Genomic DNA, 27,673 nt, shown 5'->3' on the forward strand with positions numbered 1-27,673 from the left:
GGAGAAAAGCTAGTTTTTCTTGTTTTGGTTTCTGTGTGCTTTCGGTAAAATGTCCAGCTCCGAGAGTGACGGCATGTCCGACGTGGAGGAGGCAGCAAGGGCTGCCGCAAACGGGGACGATTCCTCCGACCAGGAGGAGAACGGCTCCGGCACGGACGGTGACGAAGAGCAGGATGGACAGGCGGAAAAAGGTACCGACGTGAGCAAATCGTGGGAAGACTTGGTACGTGCCGGTGGGTTAGCAAACTTTACATCTGTGTATTTAATAGCATTTTCCGTTTTTCTTCGCCAGGGTCTCATCGACACGCTCTGCACCGCCTGCCGTGGGCTGAAATGGAAAGCACCGTCGAAAATTCAGCGCGAAGCCATCCCGCTCGCCCTGCAGGGCAAGGACATAATTGGGCTGGCGGAGACGGGCTCCGGTAAGACGGGTGCGTTCGCCCTGCCCATCCTGCAGGCCCTGCTCGACAATCCGCAGCGCTATTTTGCCGTCGTGCTGACGCCGACGCGCGAACTTGCCTACCAAATATCGGAACAGTTCGAGGCGCTGGGCGCTACGATCGGTGTCAAGTGCTGCGTGATTGTGGGCGGCATGGATCTGGTGACGCAAGCGATACAGCTCGCCCGCAAACCGCACATCATCATAGCGACGCCGGGCCGGCTGGTCGACCATCTGGAAAACACGAAGGGCTTCAGCCTGAAGGCCATCCGGTACCTGGTGATGGACGAGGCGGACCGCATCCTCAACATGGACTTCGAGGAGGAGGTAAACAAAATCCTCAAGGTGATGCCGCGCGAACGGCGCACCTTCCTGTTCAGCGCCACCATGACGAAGAAGGTGAAAAAGCTCGAGCGCGCCTCGTTGCGCGACCCGGTCAAGGTGGAGGTGTCGAGCAAGTACCAGACGGTGGAGAAGCTGCTCCAGTACTACCTGTTCATACCGGCGCGCTACAAAAACGTCTACCTGGTGCACGTGCTGAACGAGCTGGCGGGCAACAGTTTCATGATTTTCTGCAGCACCTGCAACAACACCGTCCGCACGGCGCTGATGCTGCGCGCGCTCGGGCTGGCGGCCGTCCCGCTGCACGGGCAGATGACGCAGAACAAGCGGTTGGCGGCGCTGAACAAGTTCAAATCGCAGGCGCGCCAAATCCTCATCTCGACCGATGTTGCGTCCCGCGGGCTCGACATACCGCACGTGGACGTGGTGCTGAATCTGGACATTCCCATGCACAGCAAGGACTACATTCATCGCGTGGGGCGCACGGCTCGTGCCGGCCGGGCCGGGCAGGCGATTACGTTCGTGACGCAGTACGACGTGGAACTGTACCAGCGCATCGAGCATCTGCTCGGCAAGAAGCTGCCCGAGTACAAGTGCGAACAGGACGAGGTGATGGCACTGCAGGAGCGAGTGGCGGAAGCGCACCGTACCGCACGCATCGAGCAGCGCGACATCGAGGAGCGGAAGGCCAGCAAGGGAGGAAAGCGGGGCGCGAACGATTCGGACGAGGAAGACACGGAACAGTTCAACGGAGTTAGGAAACGGCTAAAGCCGGGCAATGCGAAGGGCGGTGACCGAGGGGGTCGAGGTGGTCGGGGCGGTCGCGGTGGCCGGGGTGGCAAAAGGGGTCGAAGAAACTAAGAATTGGAGAGGAACAATAAAAAGCAGTGTCTCGCTTGTACGCGAAAGAAACCGTTAAATCTTAAACCGTAATTTATTTGATCGTTTTCCGTTACAACTCGAAAAAACAAAACACGTGCATCGCGCGGTTGAGCAGATCCTCCCTCTTCTATTGTTTTGCTTCTAGCGTTCTTTGTTTAACTCCTATGATTCACTGTCTAATATCAATTCCTTGTTTACTTAAACGCGGTCAGCCTGCACCGCCGCCTGCTTTTCGATACAAAAACAAAGTTCACCTCGAATCGTTTAACCAAAAGTCGAAAAGAATGGAAACGTGTCCTTGAGGCCTTGCCGCAGCAGTGGCAACACACACGCAGTGGTCTTCCAAATGCTTTTAAAATATAATAAATAACTAAATTTTTAGCCCGCAAATAACACCGTCGACAGATCGACGCGCTAGCGGGACGACCGGCTAGGGGGTCTAAATTTAAATGTCAGAGAGGCTTCCCGGCGGCTACTTTGAAGATGCAACCAACAATCAGGCTCATTCGTTAATATCACACAGCTTCCTTTGTCGTTGTGATCAAACACACACGATCCTTTCGTCCATTTCTGTAATTTTTTTTAACCTGTCTCTAAGCACGCTCCATACTCTCTCTCTCTCTCCCTCTCTCTTTCTGCCTCTATTGTGGATTGACCTTTGCCTTTGCTTTGCTTTAGGAACGAGCAATTACAAGTATCTTGTGCTGGCATACTCATCAACGCAACTACAACTCATAGCCATTACACTCTATTAGCCGTACTCTAATTATTACATACACACACACGCACGCACGCACGCATCAGAGCATATAGTTTAACTTCATTAAGTATCTGCGAACACACACACACACACAATGTGTGCCTTGTGTGCCATACGCTTACACACGCTCGCCTTCCCTATTAAATTCTATAATTTATTGATATCAAGGAGCGGGAAAAGAGTGAAGAGAAGAGTTTGAAAGTATGCCGGCGTGTTCGCGTCTGTCCGCGTGTTCTCTATGTATTGCATTCCATAACTCGCGCGCTTCTAAGCTAAACATCCCCCTCTTCTTTTAGCTTCTTCTACCTTACTACTGAGTGGGGGGTTGTTGAAATTGAGTGATTGATTTGTATGTGATTCGATGCTACTACTATTATTGTGTGTATGTACTTGACACACTATTATCAACAACATGACGATAGTTTAATTTCAGTAGTGAAAAAACAGGCAAAAAAGGCACTCTAAGTGAATGAGCTCAACAAACCTCACCTACACTCCCCCTCCAGAATACGTTTCCTCCCCCCCCCCCCCCCCCCCCTCCGATCGCCTTACACACGTGGTGTACTGGATAATACTATGCTGTTGCACTTTAAATAGTAATAAAAAACGCCCCTACTGGCTACACGGTGTTATAGGCTACGGTGTTGCGAGAAAAGTTTGATCGCGGATCGATCTCGATATTCCAATGCAAGTCTTCTCTATTGCTAGTAGTGTGAGTAAGAAGAAGGAGAGTATGTTTTGAACGGGTTTGAGCAGCTATTGCTACTGCAACGTTTTGCTGGCGGCAAACGTTTGTCTAGGGACAAAACAAAACACGAACACAATTCTAAGTCAAGAATTCTTAACATAATGCAACGGAAAGCAGCATAGAAACATCTTTCTCTGACTAAGGATGCAAATAGAGGAGGTTGACAAGCAAGTGAAAATGAAATTTTGGGGCTTTCAGATTGTAATTCCATAAAAAAAAACTTGTATAAGTGATTTTTGCACCAAACGGTACTGAATTTCCTAACAGAATAGCATTATTTTCAATCAAATTAATCCCCTTTTTAATAGCTTTTATTGCCATATCCTGATCAATTCACGTAAACGATCGTGAAAACCAGGAGGAAAGCTGATAAAAGCCTTTTAAAGAGAGTTTAATTTGATTGAAAATCATCTTCATCCACCAGGAGGGAACGACATTATCTCTCGTTTAATACATAAAACTCCACATTTTTTAAGTAAATACAACCCCTAAAACCTTAAAACTTATGTTCATTTTCACGCTACTTCTAATGTTCTAATGCTTGCCCCCCGCCTCGGCGTGAAAGAAAAAGAAAAAGAAGAATAACTGAAACATAACCTATACGACTCCTCTCGCCAATCGACAAAAATCCTTCTCCTTATCTATGATAATAGCCCTGAAACGCTGAAACAGAAAAATCAAACGATATCTCTCTTCACTTGGTTAGTTTGTTTTTGTGTGTGTTTGTGTGTCTTTTTGTTTCATCAGCATCGTCAACACAACCGTCAACACAAGTTCTAGCTCAGTGCACCCAGTTCCATTCTCGGGTGCGCGCGCTCGGGGCTCGTTTTTAAATCACAGTTGCTACATCATTTTTATATGCATTTGCAGTGTTGCATTGACGTTTTTTGTTCGTGCGCTCGAGAGAGAGAGAGAGTAGTAATACAGCGGCACAACACACCGCCCGCACAACAGGAAGGAATCGAAGTTCGATTGTCGATCTTGCCCCACACGCTGACAGTGGGCAAAAGAAATGCACCCTTACCGTCCCCCCGGGGGACCCGTCCGTCTCACGAAACGCTGTACGGGAGCAGTGGGTTAAAGTTGTCGTACAGTTCCCGCTCGCTGGTAGCGTTCCGGTAGCCCCAGCTTCTCATTGCCGCCACGCAGCTGTCTTGGATGATTTTTACCTAAAACAGACAAGAACGTTTTTTGTATTACACACACACACACACAGTAGTGAATGTCGCAACCGTATTGCAACAATAGAGCGCCGCCTACCTCGTCGTACGTTAAATCCTTCGTCCAGTGAAAGGGGGCCGATTTGGAATCGCGATATGTTGAGCTAACGCCACCGACGTCCTGCTTGGTGTGCGTGTCGAGGAACATTTTCACCTCCGGGTGGTATGGAAGCCCGTAAAATTGCAGTATTTCTTTGGTCATCTTGTACGGATTTAGCGACAGATCTTCGTACCGTACAACGCTACGGAAAAGAAGAAGGGAGAAAAAAGGTCAATTAAATGTATAATCATATACGAAATTCATGGATCTTAATGGCTAAACAACATGCAAATTCCTTTCCACACGTGTGATAGTTACTTCTAATCGGCTTATATCTTCTACTGATTTTTTTAAAAGGAACAATACCAAATTGGCGGTCACAGGATTGGGGGGGCCGGGCTTATGCATGGGTTGTCACATTGTCGTGAGCAACAAATTTCTCCTTGTAACAGAAGACTTGCATGTTTGAAAGGGAGTTCGGCTCTTCCGCGCGAGATTGACATCAAACAGGGTTTTTCAGGGGTTCTCATACTTTTGGGACACTTTCCTATACGAAATGAACTTTATGTGATAGGAAGTGGACTATACAACACCCTTTTTGGAAAAATAAGAATATGCTAAGAATGCTAAGAAGAATTTTCAATAAGAATTTAGAATTTTCAATAAAAACCAATAATAGTTTACAATGAGGCTGTACAAAAAGGGTGCATTAGAGTCATATTCCCGTCTTACAAAGATCACATCCAATAAGAAAGAGAAAAGTATGAGAACCCCTGAAAAAACCTGTATTCGTTCTATCATGGTTGTGTGATTAAACAACATTGAATCGATAATGTAGAAACAAGTTAAAGTTATTTCATTTTTCATTTCTATCTGCTGTCATAAATATTGTTTTTAATTTCCTTTTATTATCTTAAGCTATACCTATTCAAATTTTTAAAAAGTTATTTTTAACTTATGTTTGGTTATTTTTATTTTTTATGTGCTCAAATGCTACTAAAAAACGATTATAAATTGTCTATATCGACAAAAAATCTGAATAAAATTATAATTTTCCTTAAACATGATTAAGATCAAACCTAGCCTTTAGTTTTTTTTTGTTTTTTGCTTCCTTTTAAGAAACCATTCTTTTTTTATTTTACATATCACTGAGCTCCGTCTAATGGTCGTTTTTTTATATTATTATTCAGTAGGAACAATAAAAGGCTCGTGGTGTGACGTATAGAATGTGGATGCTTTAATAATAATGTGGTAGCTTCAATCATAATTTTACTGTAAACTAGAGTCGAATAATCTTCTGTTAATGGTAAAAATAGCCTCTTTTTTTCTTTCTTTTGGCGCAACCACCGTTGTCGGACAAGGCCTGCCTGTACCGCTACTTGTGGGCTTGGCTCTCCGTGACTTATTCATTCCCATCATAGCTGGTTAGTCAGTCCTACGTATGGCGACACGGTCCTTTCGGGGCGTGAACCCATGACGGGTATGTTGTTAAGTTGTTCGAGTTCACGACTGTACCACGAGACCGGCTTCATTATTCATTCAAAATTTTGCACTAGCTACAGTTAAAATTTTGCAGGTAGTTACAAAAACAACGGTAGAAATATTTAATTTATATTTTACTGATATCATCGTTCTTAATTTTGAAAAATGTTTTAAATGGTCTGTTATTTTTTCATTGATTATAGTTATTAGTTTTAGTTATAAGGTTTACTTTTAGCTGGTAAATGGTAACTTGTTTTTATCAATTTTATTCTTATTTAACAATCCTTTTTATTCTTCTTTTTGGCATCACGACCAACGCCGCGGTGATGCCAGCCTATAAAGGATTTTTAAACTTACTCAGTATCACACGCAGCTGAATTGCCAGTCCATGCTGCGGGAGAGCGGTCCACAAGTCACCGTTTTTTTTAAGAATATCCACTGTTAAATATCCCACTTTATATCATTAGTGGGTGTTGTTTCCCATGTTCGATTGATTTTATCGTATTGCATTCAAACAAAACCATATGTTTTTCATTTAGCTCATTAATACGTAGACTGCCACCCTGTTCAAGCTTCATATGGACTGAGCCCCGCATATGTAGGATTGACTGATCTTGCTGTAAATAAGTTTACCAATAGGTCACTGATAGCTTTGTCTGTGCATATGGTAGGTCTAGACGACTGACTACGGCTTATGCGTCAATTAAGGAGAAGAAGATGATGATACAAATAATGCTGATATCGGTGGCCTGATTCAAGCCAACACAGCGGTTTTTTTCTTTCTTCAAATCGTAGAATGACATTCGTTCGCTTTTCTGAGTCAAATAAGAAGATGAAAAGGACTTATATAGCACAACGGTAGACGAATAATCAGTCCTACACTAAACACTAGGAGGCATCTACAGATCAGATAGCAATTGAACCATGATCGACATCTACAGGGTCCGGCGCATCTATCATTAGACAATCCGACCGGCCACCTAGGGTCAAATTCACAAAAATAGGCACACGAGATCAAGAAGTGTGGTACAATGTTTTATTTTTAAGATTTAAAACTTTAAAACTATGTGTATCCGTATGTCCTTTTTGATAAACGTTGGTACACACATTTTTTTCTATATTTTTCAATATATTTAATGAAATTATTGTTCTTGAAATATGTAATTATTTAAAACCTTCAAAATATACACGATTTTCTGGAATTTATTTTTAATAGCCGAAATATTGATACTTGAAAAAACAACATTATATACCACAAGATAGGAATGTACAACAGAAATTTAACCCCAATCTTGACAAGCATACCGAACGCTGGGCTCAAATTGATAATATGCGCTGTAGCCAAAGTCAAAACAACAAATTCACTCTGTACTAATTCAGTCACGTTAGAATTTATTAGCAAACCTGTTACCAGAAATATGCTTTTGTTTTGATGCCTCAACTAATGGATCATTACAAAAAAAGATAAATCACAATGATCGTTATCAATAATTGAAAAAAATTGCACCTTTAAGTGTGCAAAGTATTGTCTCCCCCGTATAGACATAATACAAATTGGTGATCTGATATTAGAAGCTAACAAACAATCATTTCCCAAAAAAAAATACACACACGTTATCTCATCATCTCGTGAGAGTTTTTAACCTCTTCCAGATGGCCGACGGTCAGTGAACCTGCGTCCTCTGCGTAATATGCGCAGAGAGTTTGGCAGGAAGGTGCGTCAACATCAAATCAGGGAAACAGAGAGGTGGGAACAACGGTCGACGAAAAGCCTAAATAATTAGAAAACATTATGGAAAAAATATTTCATCCCCAAAGATCGCTGCGCCAAACACACACACACACGTAAAGCCCGCGGGAATTTTTGCCCACTTTTAGCCGTTGCTGCCTTTCACTTTTTACTTTGGTCTCTTCAGCTCACAAAATGATGAAGCTGTCCGTTGACATCGGCCCACAGTTTAGCTGTTCGCTTCTGGATGAATTGTAGCGATCTGCCGATCGACGTGGAGAGAGAAGCGCTTTGATTACTGTCATCAAATTGAAGGAATTGGAAAGGTTCCTCGCTTAACTCCACGTACGAGCAAACTTGTGTTGCAGTCACCGCGGCACGGTTCCAGCACTGCCAGGTGGTGCTGGTGGAGCAAAAGCGCACATTATAATTTACCCCCGCTTGCACCTTTTGGGAGGGTGAGAAGCCGGCGGTGTATAATCAATCTGTCGGCAATGCTCTTACTGGTGCACACGATACAAAACACGGCGACTGGTCTACGACCGACCCGGCACCACGCCGAATGTGCCGTCAATCACGTGCGCATGCAAATCGTGCACGCCATGATGCCTCACACAATCGGAGAAGGATTGCAATTCATGGCAGAATGTTGTGTGTGGGTTGGAATGGCCGGCGGCACAACACTTCTATTGTGGGGCTCAGTGGCAACGTCACTATGTAATGACTAATTTTACACCTGCTTTGCATTCCAAAGCAAAGCGACGGCCATTTTTGTAGAAAGCTAACCGAAACTTTCGATTCCAGTTTTTTTTTGTTCGGCCGGACGGCGAATGAGCGAATCAATTGGAGGAATAACGGATATTTTACTTCATTTAGGAGATGATAAAACCATTTCATGCGAAGCTTTGTTATAAGCTAATACGTTACTTTTCTTGGATTAAGGGGACGAGGTTCAATAAAATGGATTAAGATAGTTGGAATAATTAGTATTTTTTTACACCTTTGCTTGTACGAACCGAAATCAAATAATTGTAAATTGAGGACAATTTAGTGTTTTTTAATCACAGTAAAATGTCCATTTACTATAAGCTGCCAGGTTAATTAGGTTAAAATAAACCTATTTAATTTCAAGCCTTATACGGGTTAACCAGCCTTACAAAATAGTAAAGTCTCTAATTTGTTCCAAAACTAACTGTACAGTTTAGCACAGTTATCTTTCAGCTACATGTTTACTTTACTGTTTCGTACGAGAAAATTATGGAGAATTATATCAAAAATGTTATTCGAAAATACGTTTACGTTGTTTGAGGTTTAAATATGCTTTAAAAATCTAATAAGATATTTAACAACTTACAAACATGAACATGATTAGGGCCGGTTTGGTAGTACAATCGTCAACTCGAACAACTTAACAACATGCACGTCTTGAGTTCAAGCCCCGAATAGACCGTGCTTCCATACGAAGGACTGACTACCCTGCTATGGTAACAATAAGTCACTGAAAGCCAAGCTCACTTCACTAGTGGATACAAAGGCAGGCCTTGACTGACAACGGTTGTTGTGCCAAAGAAGAAACACGATCAAGCGTCACTAAGCAGCAGTTATGAAAACAGAATTAATCTTCTTGATAGAATAATGACATAACACGAACTAGAACCTATTTTGATATATTTAAAAAAAATCAATAAAAAAATATATTCGGTTAGGTGATTTATTTGATACACGAGCCAGACTCCTATCCTTCAAAACCAGATGTTTTCGAGCCCATCCAGACCATTCCTCTGTAGCAAGGACTGCCAACAAAAAGAAAGAATAAAACTACGTCCCCACGATAAAGTACTGATAACGTCAGTCTAAATAAAGGTTGACAACAATACTGCACCATGCTTTCCGGTGCTTGTGCTGCAATTAGCGTAGTTTAGCCAAGAAAGAACTCGTCAATGTTAACATATCAGTCACTTGAAATTCTGTTTACATTCTTTGCGATATCAATTCATCCAATCGATTTACAACAATCCCCCTTGAACTTGAAAGAGTTTGCTTCAAAACAAAGTTTGTTCAGGCTGTAAATCGAATCAAAGGCGTTTTACAACAGATGTGTCAATACTGTGCGCCAACGATAAAAGTAGATAGCATGTACAAAGCATCTACATTAGTGGATTTGCTCTTCAGAATCGTAGCCATATGTCCTGGAGCTGTTTGGAGCCATTCCAAGCCGTCCGAGCTGTACGAATCGTTACTATATCAATAAATGTGATGTGTACAAAAATCCTACCAAATCTTTAAATCAATCGGTATTCAGTGACTCAATCAACAAAATACAACACATAGTCCATTGGACGATTGGCAACTAGCAGCATTGGTCTGGTCCGGACAACACCAAACAGTTCCGAACAGTTCCGAGCTTGGAGCATTGTTCCGCTGCTGTTTTGGAAGCGTGTTCGCTTTTATTGCGGATTCACCGCTCGCTAATTACTTATTCTATATAATATATATAACATTTGCTCTTCTGTGCTCATAGTTTGCCCTTAATAGATATGAAACTTACAGTCCACACAACATCACGCGCAGACTTTCTTCCCATCGGGTCAACTGTACTGGTACACCCGCGGCTACAGCACCAGTGAAGACACATTTCTCTTTTCGCATATCATAAAAGCTTCTTATCGCGCGCGCTCGCTTGTAATACGGCAATAGACCACAAAGCAATCAAATCGACAGTGTGTGCGCAATGTGTGTAAAGCATTTGGAGCGCGTGTGCTATCTTACAGCACCCAACAGTTAATTGCACAGTTCTGCGGAATAAACCCCTTTGCAAATATACGCTTTTCCTGCTGCAAGGCTGTTTATCAAAACTAGCACACATGTGCAAAAGGGGTTCGGGTCGTGATGCATGCATGAAACGCCAAGAGTAGATGGTGTAAACAGCTTAAGAGTCGCGCACAGTATTTTGATTTGCTTCCGTTGTTTGTTTGTTTGTTTTTTTGTGGTTTTGATAATATTTAGACGTTACAATCACTTCCTTGAAAGATGTAAGATGTTAGGGGAAAGTAGGTATAGACGAGCAATGCGGGCAAAAAGGACACTGCTCAAAATAAAGGATAGGAAGTTATAAACTATGCAGCATCCAATGAGTGAACAAGCTCTCTTGGATATTAAGCATACAACTAGAGAAAGAACGTTTATTAAAGCAATAAATAACCAATAAATATGCAATTAATAAATAATAAGAGTTACTGGGTGTCATGGATCACTCTGAATCTGGAGAAAGTATTGAAATCGGCAAGAAATAGAACTCCGGTGAAAATTATTCTGATCTTCGCATGCCGCTGAAAAGACCTTACAATATCCCATATCTAGCCCGGCTTCAACCAATTGCTTTTGTGTTAAATCAAAAACAGAAAGAAGAAGTGATATGTTGAATAAACCAGCGTTTGGCCTTGGCTTTTGCTATGTCAAAAAAAAAAATAACCTACAGCAACACCTAACAAATCCATCACTTATCACTAGCTGCGGACTTGAGCAATTTACTAGAGCAAAATAGAAAATTCTTGTTTCATAAGCACGAAGAAAGTCCACCAGGCTCGTAAGGCTTTAGTTTTTACATTCTACAATTTGTTTAAACTGTAAATGTCACTCAAAATTCCATTGGACACACAATTCAATTTAACTAAAAAAATGAGGGAAACGCATAAAAAACGTGGGAAATATAGAAAGCAACTAAACATTTTCGGGAAAGAACCAAAAAACCTTGGAAAACCCTGAAGTGACTGTAAGCCAAGCCCAAAAATGCTATAGGCAGCCCTTGACCGTCAACGATTTTTGAGCCAATAATAAGAAGATGAAGAGCCGTTTAACTGCCCAGGACAGCCAAGTCCACCAACTTTGAAAAAAAGAAAAGAATGAGTCAAATTCTAAACATAATGCTAGTAGAGTTCCCCGTGAAGAGACAAATGCATGAACCGAGTAGAAAAAAATCGTTAAAATTGTATGTAATATATTAAGGGAAAAGCAATTAAGAGCCACATGCGGCTTCCAAGCCATACTTTGCTGAAAAATATTAAGAAGAAATATAATTTTGCCTCATAATTCTAAAATTTCCATTCCAATCAGTGTTTAATTTAAATGATCTCAAGTTCGGCAATAGAGTCCTTCGCAGTAATTTAGTGATTGTTAACTACCTAAAGCGACAATTTACATTACGACTTCTAAAATCATGCCCTAATTCATTGAGGTAATCAATCAAAACCCTTACCGAAACCGCTGCGGGAAGCGTTGGCTCAGCTCGATCGCTGCCTCGTAATCAAGCTGCATATCACTGCACACGGTGCTGGGATCGTCACAGTCCGGCCGGCCCGGACACCACACACGATGCTTCCGTGACTGCATCGACCCCCGCGGGTCTCGTATTAGCAGCACCACCCGTACATTAAGGCTGTAACGAAAGATAGAGAAGCAGATAGATGTAACAAAAAAACCCACAATGTGTTGAAAACAATGGCACAACAATGCTGAGCTGATCATCTCCGTGCTGTTATCAGTGTTCCGATGTACATGTAACAGAGCAACACACGACGTTTCATAAATCCGGATCCAACGCAACTGTCACCGAGCGTCGCTCTATCGTTTGTCATTAATCCACCAGCCCATAAAGCGGTAGCTTTTGTTCTATCCGGCGGAACGGAACGGGGAAAGCGAATGGTTAGTAGCACCATCGATGCTTCCATCTCACAGGGGGGATGATGAGCACGGTATCATTTGGTGTCAAAAACGAACCATCACACACACACACGTGCGGCCCCTACTAATGGTACATTAATTTGCCCTTTGTTATGGTACCGGATAGAATGATCTATCAAATCCCATGGCAATAACGTGCCACTAGCAGGTAGTGACCGCACACATCGGACGTGTCTCGATGGGGAAGCAATTTGTCACTGAATTGTTGCGCCACACGCCAGTGCATATATGAGTAGTGATATGATTTTAATGAGTGCGCGAGAGTTGTTCTCCATTGTGTTCGTTATTTGTTTATGTGTAGATTAGTCGAGCTAATTGAATAGGATTGAGTACTAATTTGAAAGTAGGTTGTGTGATTGCACCATCGTTCTAAAATGATCACGACTGATCGTGCGAAGGTACTCAGACCCAGACCCAAAACGAGCAATATTAAACTCGTTGTATAAATTAAAAAGCTCCAAGGATTTTAGTCATAAAACTAGTACATCCCAAATACTATGATATATAAAACAGCTGGGCTCTTTGCCTGTAATTTTATAACCAACAATCGCAAGAAAAAATTAGAGCTAAGCAACAACAAGCAAAAAAAAATCCATCAGCGATTCCATCGTCTAGCCAATTTTAGTCAATTAGATTCTCACTAGTGATGAGAAAATGAAGATTTCGTCGGAATCGATTCCGGCTAGCTCCGAAGTTTTCTGGAATCGATTCCGGATAGTAGGTCCGGAATCATTTTCCGGAATCGGCTCCGCAACCAACTCCGGAATCGGCTCCGGAATCGACTCCGGAATCGAAATCGATTCCAGCATCGGAATCGGCTCCGGAATTGATTCCGAACGCGGAATTGGAAACGGGTAGGTCCGATTCCGAGCTCCCACCACTAATTCTCACTCTTCTTTATGTGTCGATTGCCAAGCTTGATAAGAGCATTATGATTACTATAATTTAAGTTCAAGGCTTCTAAGTTTCATTGTTACAACCAAACACGCTACTGATTAATATTCCAAAATTACTCCAGAACCTAAATTTTGTGTTTCATTCAAAGTTTCTAACAACATTGGAGATCTGCTGCATGAAATAACTGGTGACAATAAACTTTAAACCCATAAAAGAAGAAAACTTTAAGCCCACGGCTCAGAGTTATTGGTACACAATTCGCCATCAATTTGTTAAAGCCATTAATTACCCGTAGACCAACCAGTCCCTTTTTCCAATTGTCCTCCTCGATCAAACCACCAGGATGCGACGTTTCTCAAAAAAAAACAAATACCCTCACACACCAATTACCCTCCCCACAAAGATTATCGATCGATCTGCACCGATTGACAGTAATTGATATCTTCCCGACCGTCCGACTGCACTAATAAGCTAATGCCGCTGCACACAAACTATTAACCACGCTCTCGAGCATGATGAAGATGCATCTTTCGTGCCACAAAACGGTCTGTGTGTTCGTTGGTTTGACTTGATGCTACCACCATTAACCCGTCGCGGCTGCCGTTGTTTCAAATAATGTCAAGGGCAGCGTCACACTGTGCTATCGACGGGCTCTGCCGATATAGTTAAAAGCCACTTGCAACGTGTGGGACAAGGTTGCAGCAGCACAATGTCCGAGAAGGTAGGAGCGTTCAAACCCCCGAAAAGTGGTATGTAGTGTGGGGCACACGAAATTCCAAAACCCCTGGCACACTCGATACACCACCACGAAACGTAAATCCATCAGTCATTTGCCAATTCGTTTCCCTCTTGGCCGAATGACCCTACACATCGGGCACGGTTTGGTGGTCGTGGTGGTGGTGCTGTTGTCGCACTGGCTTTACAGTTTCAGATCCAATTATATGTTCCAGATCCTTCAATAACACACACAGGCACATACGCACACAAAATGAACCCCTTGCACCCTACGGCCAGACCATAGCGTCCTGGTCAAACCGTCCTTAGGTAATTGGTAGCTACTATCGAACCTCTGCTAACGGCAACATCGCAACGCAATTGTTTTCTGTGACTTATCTCGCTCTCTCTCTCTTCTCCTTCTCTTTCATCCCCGGTACCTCTTCCCTTTCTACTCCAAAATCAAATAACTTCATCGAACCACAATCAATAATCCACACGAAAAACCGTCCTATTCGCCCAACGGATAAGAAGGTTAGTCGCGGAAAGAAGCAAGAGAACTGCTGACGAATCGCAACAAGAACACTGGACGGATCTCCCAAGCTCCCAACTCAAAAGCCACAACAAAAACCTCCACTTTTTGCACCTCTCACCCTCACCCACAAAACCTAAAGTGGTCAAAACGGTAAGGGGGCAATAACGCAATTTGTTCCTCCCCAGCGGAATTCCCTTCGACCACCTTGCACACAAAACACCTTGCCGTCTCCCTGCTTTAAACACACTTTCCGCAAGCCATTAGAGGGAAGAAGGATGATGGGAAGGGGGTCCACTACTACCGAGCGTCACACGATTTGATTTACCGCAAAATGCATTGCCGTACGTGGTGTGTCCATTTTGACTCGGCCCGGAGTGGCCGAACGTACGAACGAGCGACCAATCGTTATTGATTTCCGAAGCCATCCAACACCGTGTGGAAGGGGCGTTCATTGTTTTGGAAACCTAATTTTAGGGCTAGGCGACGGTGTAGAGATTCGTTTGTTCGGCAGCACTAATGTAGGTCTTTCCGGTGGGTTGGAGTTTTTTTCCTATATATATTTGTGCTTGATTGATAAGGGCCTACCACCTGTGCGTGCCTTCAGAGGTGTGGTTATATTGAGGAAGCTGTACAATTAGACAACACAGCTATTTTGAGTAGATAGTGAACAAACGAATGGATTCTTTTGAAAAGGGGTGAATACAAAATCTACTTATAGATACGAAAATATGTCATCCAAAGACGGGTCTACAAACAATTCTTTATGGAATCATTGTTGGCTGTCGTACATGCTGTTTCTTTAGGACCTTTCCTTTCTTGCGCAAGGGCAAGCAATGTTTAATCAATACACACAACTTTGACAAACTAAGCTATAAGTTCAAGGACGTGGAGTTTGCTACATTCGGCTGCCCAAAATATCTTGACTTGTATGAAAAGAACACAACAGACACATTGTTGGCTTTGTCTAACTGTGCTAGACGATGTCCTTTCAAAGTATTGTGCTATAAATGCCATGATTCTTGTCAGAGGTTATTATGCATTCTGAAAATGAATCATTTGAAACGGCATGTTAGTGTGCATTTTCTACTTGTTTGACTGATTGATGGAGGATTACAGTCCCAACTAAATTATTATATGGATACTATGAAAATATTTAGTTATTTATTATCAATGGATAACAAAGATCCCGGAGAATGCTCTCAGTTCTAATCTAATGGTAGGTAGGACGGCACATATCGATCACAATACGATGGAGTCACGGTTAGAACCCAAGTCAAAGTCATATATGTCTGCTGTTGTAGAGAAGATGTTACGCATACTTGCACTTGCGCAAGTGAATGTACACCTTTTAAGAACAGAGCCGGATTGAAGGGATTGAAGATTGTGCGTAACAGTTTTTTGGGAAAAAGGTTACCTAACAGATTGTTTAAACTTAGTAAAGGAGGTTTGGAAATTGGTTTATTCCAACGAGTTTAAAATCCTCAACAAAAGTTATTAAAATTGGAATTGCCGAATGGCGGCTGTTCGTTGCTTTTTGTTAAGTATTTGCTACGAAATTACAAGGAAGGAATATGTTACAATCCTACATGTTGTTTAATATATTTCGTAAAATCTAGTTAATTTAAGCCCCGTAAGAAATAGTCATTTTCTTCTAATTATATTACCAAAATATCATAACAAAATTATAAAGTAAGTTTTGATAGTGCATATCGATAGTACTCTTTTTTAGCGTAACGACCTATGCGGCCATGCCAACTTATACAGGCTTATTTGTACCCCATGAAGCTGGAGACAGCCACAGTCTTTGTTACGAGGGAACAGTCTGGTTAGGAATCGATTCTATCCGGCTCTGTAGGCACCGAACCATCTGTCGAAATGACCACCAGAACACTATTCCACTTTTTATCTAAAATGTGTGTATCTTTTTTCATTGACAATACAAGACAAATATGTAGCCGATATACTTGATTTCTGTAAAAATCTCTTTCATAAAGATATGATGCTCTCAGGGTCAAAACTCGGGTACCTAATAATCAAGTAATAAAATTTTGAAACTATGTTGAACCAGTTTAAATAATTTATCGTGCCGAACGTCCCACAAATTTCATTTCATATCCTCTACATTCCGCAAAAACTAGACAGTCTCTTTTAATTACAACTTCCTCCTATTGAGGGCATGAAAATAAAACCGTAGAAAAACGAACCATTTCTCTTCTGTTCACCGAAACGCAGTTACTGATCACTGCAAACAGATCACCAGCTAAAAAGTGCTCTTTTATAGTGAAAGCTGTTTAAGGTAGCCTAACTAAATCCCGTAGCAGAAAAATCGCTATACCTTGTTCTAATGAATGCAAGCACTGAAGTGAGAAGAAATTGTTGCTAAGCTGATACTCCTATACCGTTTTCGACATCTGTTAACCGTTACGGTCAAATAAACGAATCAACAGACCCGTTAGGCTCGTGTAAAGTGCGCTTTGGAGTAGATCATTATCGGCAAACAATGATATCTTCAGGTGTGGTTTTTTTCTGTCGGTTTGTCCTATCAAGGCGAACCGGTACATTCCACCGTTGCGGTGCGATGTGTACAGTGCAAAAACATTCGCACAACAAAACGAACGGTGCCCTCCTCGCGTTGGGCTACTTATCCCATTCCAACCGTTCAATATTAATCAGTCTTCAAGCTTAATTACAGGCGAGGGTTCCGACAGCATCGTTGTGCTGTGGCCGTAGTTGAGAAAAAAAATAATAAACCGCACCCACCAAATGAGCCCTATCTAGGCAAGTGATCTCGGAAAGCAGATCGGGAACGATTGCGGCGTCAAGAATGTGTGTTCAGTGATGCCAACGTCAGCTTCATCACCCATATATGCCAGTGCTGCACGGCGTAGGTTTTGGCACGGCGCACACCAGAAACAGCTCCTACACAGTCGCATTGACACACGCGCGCGCGCTCGCCACTTCACAGGGATGAGATGTTGCGATGAAGATTCCTGGTGGGCGCAAGATCACAACCCCCCCCGCCCCGACCATTAGGACATGGGATGAGATAGGAAGGTTGGTGATCTCATTCGTAGCTACGAGCCGGGCGTACTGCCGAGCACGATTAACTCACAGCGTTGTGTGCGTTACAAAAAAACGATTCGCTCGTTGCTACTACGTCACACCGTTGCACATTCCTCACAAAACTGCCGACGAATGCGGTTCTCCGGTCAGGGCAAAGAGATGAGACTGATATACACGCGACTTGTGCTGGTGCTGCTGCTGCTACTACTACTGCACGGTCTCTAGTCATCTCTACACGCAAGCAAAACTTATGCTCAAATCTTCGATGGGCACCAACCAGGGCACACACACTACATGGGGTGGTGTGTTGTTTTCGATGGTTTTGCGGCTCACCAGCCACACAGGTTGGCAAATGAAGGAAACACTGCTAACCGGTTCTTGGACGATGGTTTGCCCAATAGCCCAACGTTCGTGTAATCATGGCACCGAAGTCAATGCCAACAATGCTGCAGCCGCGATCGTTGACTGACTGTGGTGGTCTGCCAAACAGACGTGTACGAAACGGTTGTTGAATATTCGTTTTTCAAGTGTACAAGTGAACACGGTCTGTGGGTTAGAAACGCAACAGTAACCATTATCTAATCTGTTACCAGCTATAGTCGATTTATTCCTTCAAATGGTAAATTTCTCTTGCCTTGAGGTTCATCAACATTTAACCTCTAAATGCATGATAGGAAGAGCTAGTAACGTGGAATGAGACCAACATACACAAACACATAAGAAGTACATCGACGAAGATTTTGTTAGCAAAAAAACAAACATACAATGTATAGAGATTTTGACCGAAAGTCAACAACAAGTCAAAGCATACAACAAACACCGAGGCTGACATCAACTAGAGCGATGCCCTACAGCACTCCGGTCCGAATTAATAATGTCTAGCAATGATGAGCGACAACTGACTTTCTTGATCACACAACAATATTCTTTTTCTGCAACAGTTCCTTTCCTCTAATTAATTCGTTGACCCAAGGGTCGTGCTAGCATATAGAGCAAATTCTGTTCTTGCTGTTAAGAGGCGTTCTGTAACATATGCAAATTAATTTAAAAATAAATTAATAGTTCCGGCTACACCGGAATGGACGCAATGAAATGCATACTAGCACTTAAAATGTAACAGCCACAACTTATGAAAGATCCATAAGAAACTGTGCCTGAAATGCGAGCAAGACAACCTTACAAGGCAACTGGGTGCGAATGTTTGAATCTTTGACCAGCAAACGGAGGAGATTATTACTCGATGCTAAGGGCTTAACAACATGTCCGTCGTAGGTTCAAACCCTTTACGGACCGTGCCATACGTAGATAGGGGATCATCTATTATTCATTGATAGCGAAGCCCTTTAGTGATACAGGCCGTCCTTGACCGACAACGGTTGTGTTGCGCCAAAGAAGATGCACTGCATCAAAACACTGTATTTGTATGATCGCGATCATGTCCCCAGCCCAGTATTCGTGTACGTTTGTCAGTTTAAATAATACGAAACGTGGCTTTTGCTTCTTGAAATTACTGCAACTGCCCCACATTAGACTAGGACACAATGTGCAATAGCTATTTGTGATAGGCTTACTACTGAGTAATATCGACAGTACATCAATTTATATGCGCGCCTGAAATTACTCGAACGCTCCCCACAGCTGCCTGCGGTAAACATCGCCGTCGGACCGGTTCTGACTGTACAGACCTCCTCAACAACATGAGTATGTAATGAAGCATATGATCGTTTTGACATAGGAATCTCCTTCATACAATATTTTTAAAATCACATTCAAATAAACACATTTAGCTAAATGATGTAGATTCAAAACTAGGTTTTGAACGAGTAACAAATAAATACTATGATAAGTATTTATGATCGTTTCTTTAGTCATTCTTTACATATAAACGTGTTGATTACAACAAATTGGGTACACTTGAAACAATGTTGTAAATAAAACATAGCTGTTACTGTATCGCAATCCGGCAACCATAACACAAAAGTTCTAGAACCATTCCCCCATTCCTCATAACAACCGTACCAGTGCAAATAGTGTCTCGGGCTCGGTAGAGACAATACCCCGCCACAAGCGGTTGCGCATTTTCCGAAGCATGTAAAATGCATTACTTTCCACGTCTTTTTTTAAAGTATTCTTACCCCTTTTCACTGCTTGGCGTCAATCACTGCGGGGAAAATCATAGCCTATCTTACTAAACGGTACGATGGATGGTGGACACCCAACGACAAACGAACACACGCGAGCGGAAATGATAGTTGGGTCAGGATTAAATTTCTCCAACAGGTTTACCCAGAGCCAGAACCGTTACCACGTTGGCTCGCTCACTTTAACGGTGCTGTTGCGAAACGAACCGTAGCCTATAGCCGTGGTTGGAAGCAGATCGAGTAACAGTGGAGGGGGGAAGAAAACTCGCCGGTGGTCAGTAGTCGCACCGGCAACTGACGATTGGTCGATGCCGGGTTGCGCATTCCCATGGCATTGCATTTTTTAATGATGAAGGAATACAAAAGACGCTACATTAGTATTTATCGCAATTTATCGCATAGTATTTGAAAAAGTAACATAAAGACCTCCAACCAAGCATACAACACACTAAACAATGAGAAATGTCCAATCAAATCTGCACGATTTTTAAACAATTTTTGAATGGCATATTATATTACATATCAATTAAATTAACTGAAAATAAAGAGACAAATATTATAAATTTGGAATTTTATGACAAATTATAAAACAGTGTTAAAATAGATGTCTTATTTAAAAGGCAGTCAAGCCGACCATGATGCATTCTATCGGCACTACTTTAGTGATCGTATAGCACAAAACAAAACTTTCCTCTCACTTTGCACGCACACAACGGACGGTGTATTGATAATGTTATTCAAAGCCACCCAATAAATACCTCCAATCAGTGTCTGCAAAGCACCGTGACACCGTCGAACGAAAGCGAGAGAGTGTCTAGGACCCGGTGTTTTGCCCATTTCGCAAGTTCCTTTCGAATGATAATGACAAAACCCCTCTTTTTTTCTTTTTTTTTCTCTGCAACATAAACCGGTTTACCTAGGAGGTTGGTGTTTACGCGTGATGCATAATGTTTCAGCAGGTTTTTTCAAATTCTTTTTCCCAATAGCACGGTGTTGTTTCAAATTGCCCCTAACAATAAAATCGAAACGGAACCACATGCCCATAAAACTTGAACGCAACGGAAAATGTGCCATTTGTCGGTGCCAATGTAGTCGGTGCCTCCGCTCGAAACTCGATGAAAGCAAGCAGAGCTGTGGCACGGTATTGCGCTAAAGCTTTTTTGTGTTCGCACAGTTTTGCCCCCAAAAAAAAAGAAATGCTCCATTTCCTCGCATTGCAGAAGGTCGGCGAAAGCGTGATTTGAATATTTTTACAATTTGCACTACCGGCTCACAAGACAACACAACGGCTGCAATATTGCATTTTTTGCTTCTTTCCTTCTCCTTTCTTTCTATTTTTATCAAAAGATACAGAGAGAGAGAGAGAGAGAGAGAGAGAGAGAGAGAAAGAGAGAGAGAGAACTTACCTATCAGTGTAAAATGAAACTGCCAGAGTGATTAAAAAAAAACCATCGCGAAAATATTTCCAAAAATGCAGATTGGAGTTCTACCAAAGGGGGGAGCAGAGCGGAAACTGCCCCCGCGCATCAATATCGCAATCCCATCCCATTCCCCCACCAACACGTACCTCTCATCTTCTAGCAGTGGCGTAACGAGGGCCGCCCGCAACCGGACCACCTTCATGCTCTGGCGGGGAAACAGCCGACAGAACGGGCCGAGAAACCGCGGCTCGTAGCAAAACTGGGGAAACCGCACGCACTGTTGCCACAGCCGGGTGTTGTGGCTGAACAGATAGTTGTGCGTGCGGCCAAACTCGAGGTAGTTCTCCATCTCGCTGTAGTCGCAGTGCAGCAGATGGCGCAGATTGTGCAGCGCGACACTGTCGTTCGGTGGGCCGCGTATCTGCACGATGTCAAAGTCGAGCAGCGGCTCGTAGTGGTAGTAGTTGCCGGGCAGCGCGTTCAGGATGTCGCCCAGGAAGGTTGACCCGGACCGCCAGGTGGTGATGATGAGGCTGCGGGTCGGTTTGCCGCCCGTTTCGGGCGTCAGCCCGTCCGGCAGCTTTCGTTCGCCGTAGGAACTGTCGGTACATTCGGCCGATATTAGGGCCCGCTGATAGTTGAGCACGTCCTCGATGCTGATGGTGGAGTTGTGGGCCGTCGATATCGGCGGGTACGTGTCGTATGCGGTGCCTGCTCCCCCTCCACCCGCCGCTCCACCGTACGTTCGTGACCTACAAATAGAAGCCGAACAGAAAGAAAGAAAAAAGCTGTTAGTAAAGGGTCGCGCAGGAGGCTAAAGCACCACAATGAATAATAATTTTAGCACGTTTTGCCCCATCGAAGGAAAGCAAATCATTTCACTTCCAAAAACGGGGCACCGGTCTTACAACTGCCCAGGGAAGACGCGAGACAAAGTAAGTGAAACAATTCGCTACCGTCACGTCGGCGCGCACCCGACGACTTCAGTTCGCTTAACATTAGCGCAAACGATCCCACGCAGCAATCTGGTCTTGCGCCAGCCACTGGCTCCACTGCTATCGTGTGCCCGTGCACTGCTGCTGTAAGGCGGGGAAAGGCCAATGGACGCTGCTGGTGTGTGAGTGGGCGAGTTATGTTCCCGACCGGGTGGGACTGGCTCTATGTTGCAGCGGGAGGTATAATTTTTGCACCATTGTTTTTCTTTTGGACAATAGAAGTAACGCCGCGTCGGCCGGGCCCCCTCTTTGGTGGCGCGTGAATGAACGCGCGAAGAAAAGGTAAATGTTTACATGCATTCACGACAATGCACTTTTCAACAGTGCACAAGTGAGACGATGCGGGTCGAGCACGGGAATGGGCCTGCATTGTCAACGAACTCTACTTGCGAAATTGGTACCCTATTCCTCCCAAACTGTAGACGTGCGTGTAGGTGTGTCTGTGTGTCTTTGTAGATTATTACATAGTACCTTACAAAAGCGTACGGAATTAAAAATAATTAAAAAAGGGCTTCCATTTTGTATTTTGTAACTGGAGCTCCAGGTATTTCGAAAGGATTTTTAGAAAGTATCGTTGTGTAAAATCCGTGGGAAAGGAACCAGATTTTGGCAGTACAGTTTGGTTTGCGATATCGGGAAACAATGCTTTCACTTTTGCTTGGCTTTTGGTATGAGAAAAAGGGACTCATTTTTCTTCAAGGAATAAAACCTTTACCAAATGTATTACGTACTTTATTTTGATATAAAATGCATTACATACTAACAGGGTTTTCTAACTCAGGTTTGAATGTAAACGTTGCTATTCACCGCGTGCAAGATGTTAATATCCACATTAGTCTGATATTTCATTTTCATCGTCATATTTTTTAATTTCCACGCAGTAATGATGTGCACATTTGAAAGTGACTTGGAAAACCCTGTATAAAGAAAGGTAGCTTCTTCTTCTATTTGGCGTAACGTCCTACACGGACATGCCGGCCTATACAGGCTTTCGAGACTTAATTCATTACCACGCAGCCGGATAATAGTCAATACTTGCTACAGGGGACGGTCCATTGTAGGATTGAACCCATGACGGTCATGTTGTTGAGTCGTTCGAGTTGACGACTGTACCACGGGACCGCCCCCAAAGAAAGGTAGCCTTGCAGCGAATTAACAATTAATAATTCTGTGTTTTTTTTCAGTTATTTCTGCAATCATTCGGAATTGCCCTATTTTTCTCAAAAAAATTAACATCAGAACCGGCACTGACCATTTCCATGGACTGGAGCTTACCATGATTTTATTGATTGACCCATATCTATACCACATAGCGGCGGAAGTCGGCTAGTTAGAGATTAGAATAGGTATGTTTTTATGTATACTCTCTCTGTATACTCTCTCGAAAACATTTAGAACAATAAAGTATTGAATTTCATTAAGGATTGGGTAATTCAGTTAGGTAATTCAAAAAAACTAAATTTCACTTAGAAGCTACCTCTTAACACTGCTTTTTTGTGTTTATTTTAAGTCCAACATTTACTTCTAGCGTAATAACACCACTATCTTGGTAAATCGTTCTGTTTCCGTGACCAGTGTGTTAGCAGTTGAAAACAAAAACAAATCTCGGCTTTGCTGCGCAACTGTGTCTACAGGAAAAGCTCGGAACAAGCTTGTCAGAACATTCTGTCCAGAAGGTAGCCCGTAACGTGAAGATAGAAACAGCGAAGAAACATCAATATTTGGCAACACATGATTAAGCAATTGAGTAAATATTGCCCAGGCTGAACAACGCTTTTTCTTTTCCAAAATTCGCCGCTAAATGATGTTCATGAAAAGGAACATATGTACCAACACATGTGTTCTTAACAATAAGTCAATCAGTGAAATGCGTTAGAATTATTAAATTGATCTTCTTTGTTGAAGGGATTTATGTCGCCAACCGATCAAGGGGCAATCCCTACCATAGACATTATAGGCAAATTGTGAAAATATCTTCTTCTTCTTCTTCTTCTTTTTATTCTTCTACTTGGCGTAATGTCCTACGCGGACATACCTGGCCTATACAGGCTTTCGAGGCTTTATTCAGTACCACGCATAGTCCCAGATAATCAAGTCCTTGCTACGGGGGGACGGTCCGCGTGAAGATTGCAGCCACGACAGGCATATGTTGTTAAGTCACGGGAGTTGAAGACTGTACCACGGACGGTCCACCTTTAATAATATGTAAAGGCTAAAAAGCTTTCTTCATTTCGTCTCGACTCAGTTCATACAATAATAGAACCCACGACAGGTATGTTGTTCTGTAATACAGCTTGACAACTTCAGAAAAAAGGAACCAAAAACCTTGATTTCGGCCTTCCATCATATCTACAATATTAATTCAAAATTCATTGTGATCCTGTTTTTTTAGAAAATTTGTATGCGAACATCGTATGTTTGTGAAAAATATTCAATAGAAAATCCTTCGACAAAAATTATGGGTTCATGATAGTTTCCAGAAGCCGTATGGGTTCATGAGAGGTTACAGGGCTGGTATGGGTTTAGTATCAGTTCCAGTACCGGTATGGGATCAGTATAGGTTCCAGTACCGGTATGGGTTCATGATAGGTTCTAGTACCGGTATGGGTTCATGATCAGTTCCTGGACTTGTATTATTTCCAGAAACGGTTTGGGTTCATTATCGATTTCTGGACAGGCATAGGTTCAGTAACCAGGTGCAGGACCGGTATCAGGTCATGTGCAGTTCTTGAACCAGAAAAGGTGATGTAATGGTGTTAGGACCAGTATGGGTTGGATTTTAGTTTTAAGTCCCTTAAGGGGTCATCATAAGTACTTAATTTCATTTGAGTTTGGAGACTATTGTTTTTAGTGCACTCTTTACAGTAAAGGAGATCTTTTAAATTTAGTTGCGTAGCCCAGTAATCTGGCTTTAATCAAATTAACTAGTACTTCGACAAATATTGAAAAAAAACGATTTATGGAATCATTCATCACATAAAAGATGTTTAAACAATGAAACAAGGTAAAGTATCAAAAAGTGGTTTTAATTTAAAATGCCAAATTAAACATGTTCTTACAGTATAAAGCACATGGAACTGGAAGCCGATAAAGGTGAATAAGAATACACCTCGTGTACGTAAGCAAATGCGGCAGCACAAAATGGCTAAATTCTTCCAATGCCGGTTGCACAGCATTTTTAATAAAACCCTTGTCGTCAAGGTGCGGTTGCTATGGAATTTCTTGAACAATATGAACAATTTGCAAGAATTTCAAAGCTTTCCATCCAACAAGCTCAAAGATGTTCTGCCTCGTAAGATGAAACAATGCCCCGTAAGGGTACGGGAATTGTCGAGGCATGCAAATTCTTTCTTTTCATTGCCCCGCTTTTGTGATGATGGCCCATTCCAGCGTCGGCTGGATTGGAATTCTTGCCCGAAGCTAATTTGAAAAAAATTAAACATGTATGCCGGGAAGTTGTGACTTGCTTTCACTTTTTTGGGCCATAGGCGTTGGGGCGTCTCCCAACCAGGTAGATGTGGCCGAGATGAATGTGAGGTGTACGTATCAACCGTCCATACTGGGAGGAAATCGGCGTTTGCTTACCCGTAGTACTTGTGGGAGTTGAGCATCCGCAGATTGGCCGGACGTTCCCGTGGTCGGAAGTACTCCGTGCCGTAGCTGTTCGATGTGTACCGCTGGCTGGCGTACAGCAGCACTATGCAGACGACGGTGGCCGCAACCAGACCGGCAAGGTTCTTACGACGCGACATCCTTTCTCGCACGGCGTGACTGTTGCTGCTTGTGTGACCGACCGTGCCAGCAACTTTCTCCATGTGTTTGTGCCCAGCAAACGGCTCCTACGATGAGGGGGCCAGCAGCATCGAGCTGCACTCACACACTATACGTATGAGCAGTCATAAGTTACAGCTTCAACACAAACGGCCAGCCTGTTTTGGGGTACGATGTGTTCTAAAGATGCACTCAACTATGCTTTGGATGCGTTTTTTGCTCAGACAAATAATGCAGCCAAAAGGGGAATGGGATCACCTTTCCGATGATCTCTTTCTCTTTCACACACGCACACACACACACACACACACACACTATCCGTTTTTTAGGATGACCCGCTTTTCACAGTTTCCGTACGGCACAGATGTGGTCGGTGTTGTGGAAGTCGCTGTGCAGTATGACCCCGTTTCTGTAGCTTTCTTTCTGAACCAGCATGATATTTCCCCCCCTGCGAACACGCTCTTCTTCACTGCAGCACCATCACTCGCATACACGGTAGAGGAGATAGAGAAGAACGGACAACACCCTTCCGCCCTGTGGCCCACAACACTAGACGGCGGCACACAAAACTGTTAGCACAGGAGGATCCCCTCGCACTGAAACATTAATTTAATGGCACTAGCAACACCCACACATGCCCTTCTTTTGCTTCTACACCAGAGACACTGTGAATTTCATTTTTCAGCAATTACACACATCGGTAAGGGTGGTTTTTTTTCTTTCTTCCCTTATCCGCAATTAAAACGTACGTGAACGTGTATTCACAATCGGAAACGTTGCACTTTGTAAACAACAACAACCTTCCTTCTCAGCACAATGCACAATCACTCACTTGCACAACTAGACTTGGACTGATTTCGTATCCTTCCGTATTTCGGGATTCGAACAACCACAACCTATCGAAGGGATAGGGAAAGGAACTGGGACCACGACGCGAATTTTCAGCATTCCATCAGAGAGCTACGTTTCATGCACGAAATTCATTACAATAATGAGCGAGCTGCTTTGCGGGATACATCTTTTTGCTTCGTTGACGTTGTGTGGTGGTGTGACGTTTCGCGTGTCCAGGTCGGATCAGCTAGGGTTCGTGGATGACAGTTGCAATCGAACGTCAGGTGGGAGTTGCTGATTCAGTGGAGACATACACGCAAAGTTCGGAAATTATTTACAGGCGGTCCCCGAGATACACGGTTAATGGGGACCGAAAACGGCCGCAAAATACCGCGTATCTCGAATTTCCGCGTAAGTCGAATCTCGTGATTTCCAGCTAAAATTCACACTTAAGAACATTCACACGGATCCATTGTTATCCATTGAACGAGTAATAAACAATTAAACAATTAAACAATTAAAATATCACAAATTTTCGTGTAATTTTGCAAGTAGGGGGCGGTTTTAGTCTCTTTATGAATTATTTGATATGATTCTGACTGAATATAACTGTTTTAAACCTTTTGAAATAGTTTTTGTTGTGGATAGACGTGCCGAGCCCTGGATTCGCCGTAGCAGCTGCGCTGCTGCTGGTCGACATCCAGGAATCGACACTGCGCTCACGCACACTATCACGCCGCACTTAGCGATGCGCGCTAAGTGTGTGCAGAGCGCACCTAACGCAGGAGTGTGTATCAGGCTACCGGTCGAGCAGGGCTCCCGGTAGGGCTCACGGTGCGGCTCGTGCGTGTGGCCCCATACTTCAATGTATTGTGTTTTGTGTTATTATTTATTATGTAATTCGTGCAATAAATGTTATAATA

At 43.0% G+C, this 27,673-nt stretch overlaps 2 protein-coding genes across 2 annotated transcripts; one reads left to right on the top strand and one right to left on the bottom strand.

Moving 5' to 3' along the window:
• Positions 1 to 1,701, top strand: LOC1279222 (ATP-dependent RNA helicase DDX47). The gene is made up of 2 exons (XM_318913.6): positions 1 to 223; positions 293 to 1,701. The coding sequence occupies exons 1-2, from the start codon at positions 50 to 52 to the stop codon at positions 1,640 to 1,642; spliced, it is 1,524 nt and encodes a 507-aa protein (XP_318913.5). The 5' UTR covers positions 1 to 49; the 3' UTR covers positions 1,643 to 1,701.
• LOC1279223 (carbohydrate sulfotransferase 1) lies at positions 1,697 to 26,969 on the bottom strand. Its single transcript, XM_061655327.1, has 5 exons — positions 25,734 to 26,969; positions 21,300 to 21,905; positions 11,898 to 12,077; positions 4,432 to 4,633; positions 1,697 to 4,340 (listed from the first exon to the last, which is right to left on the bottom strand). Exons 1-5 carry the CDS (start codon positions 25,961 to 25,963, stop codon positions 4,221 to 4,223), a joined length of 1,338 nt encoding a protein of 445 aa, XP_061511311.1. The 5' UTR covers positions 25,964 to 26,969; the 3' UTR covers positions 1,697 to 4,220.
• Between the last annotated feature and the right edge of the window lie 704 nt (positions 26,970 to 27,673).

This window comes from Anopheles gambiae, chromosome 3, assembly GCF_943734735.2.
Source record: "Anopheles gambiae chromosome 3, idAnoGambNW_F1_1, whole genome shotgun sequence".
Lineage (NCBI taxonomy): Eukaryota > Metazoa > Arthropoda > Insecta > Diptera > Culicidae > Anopheles > Anopheles gambiae.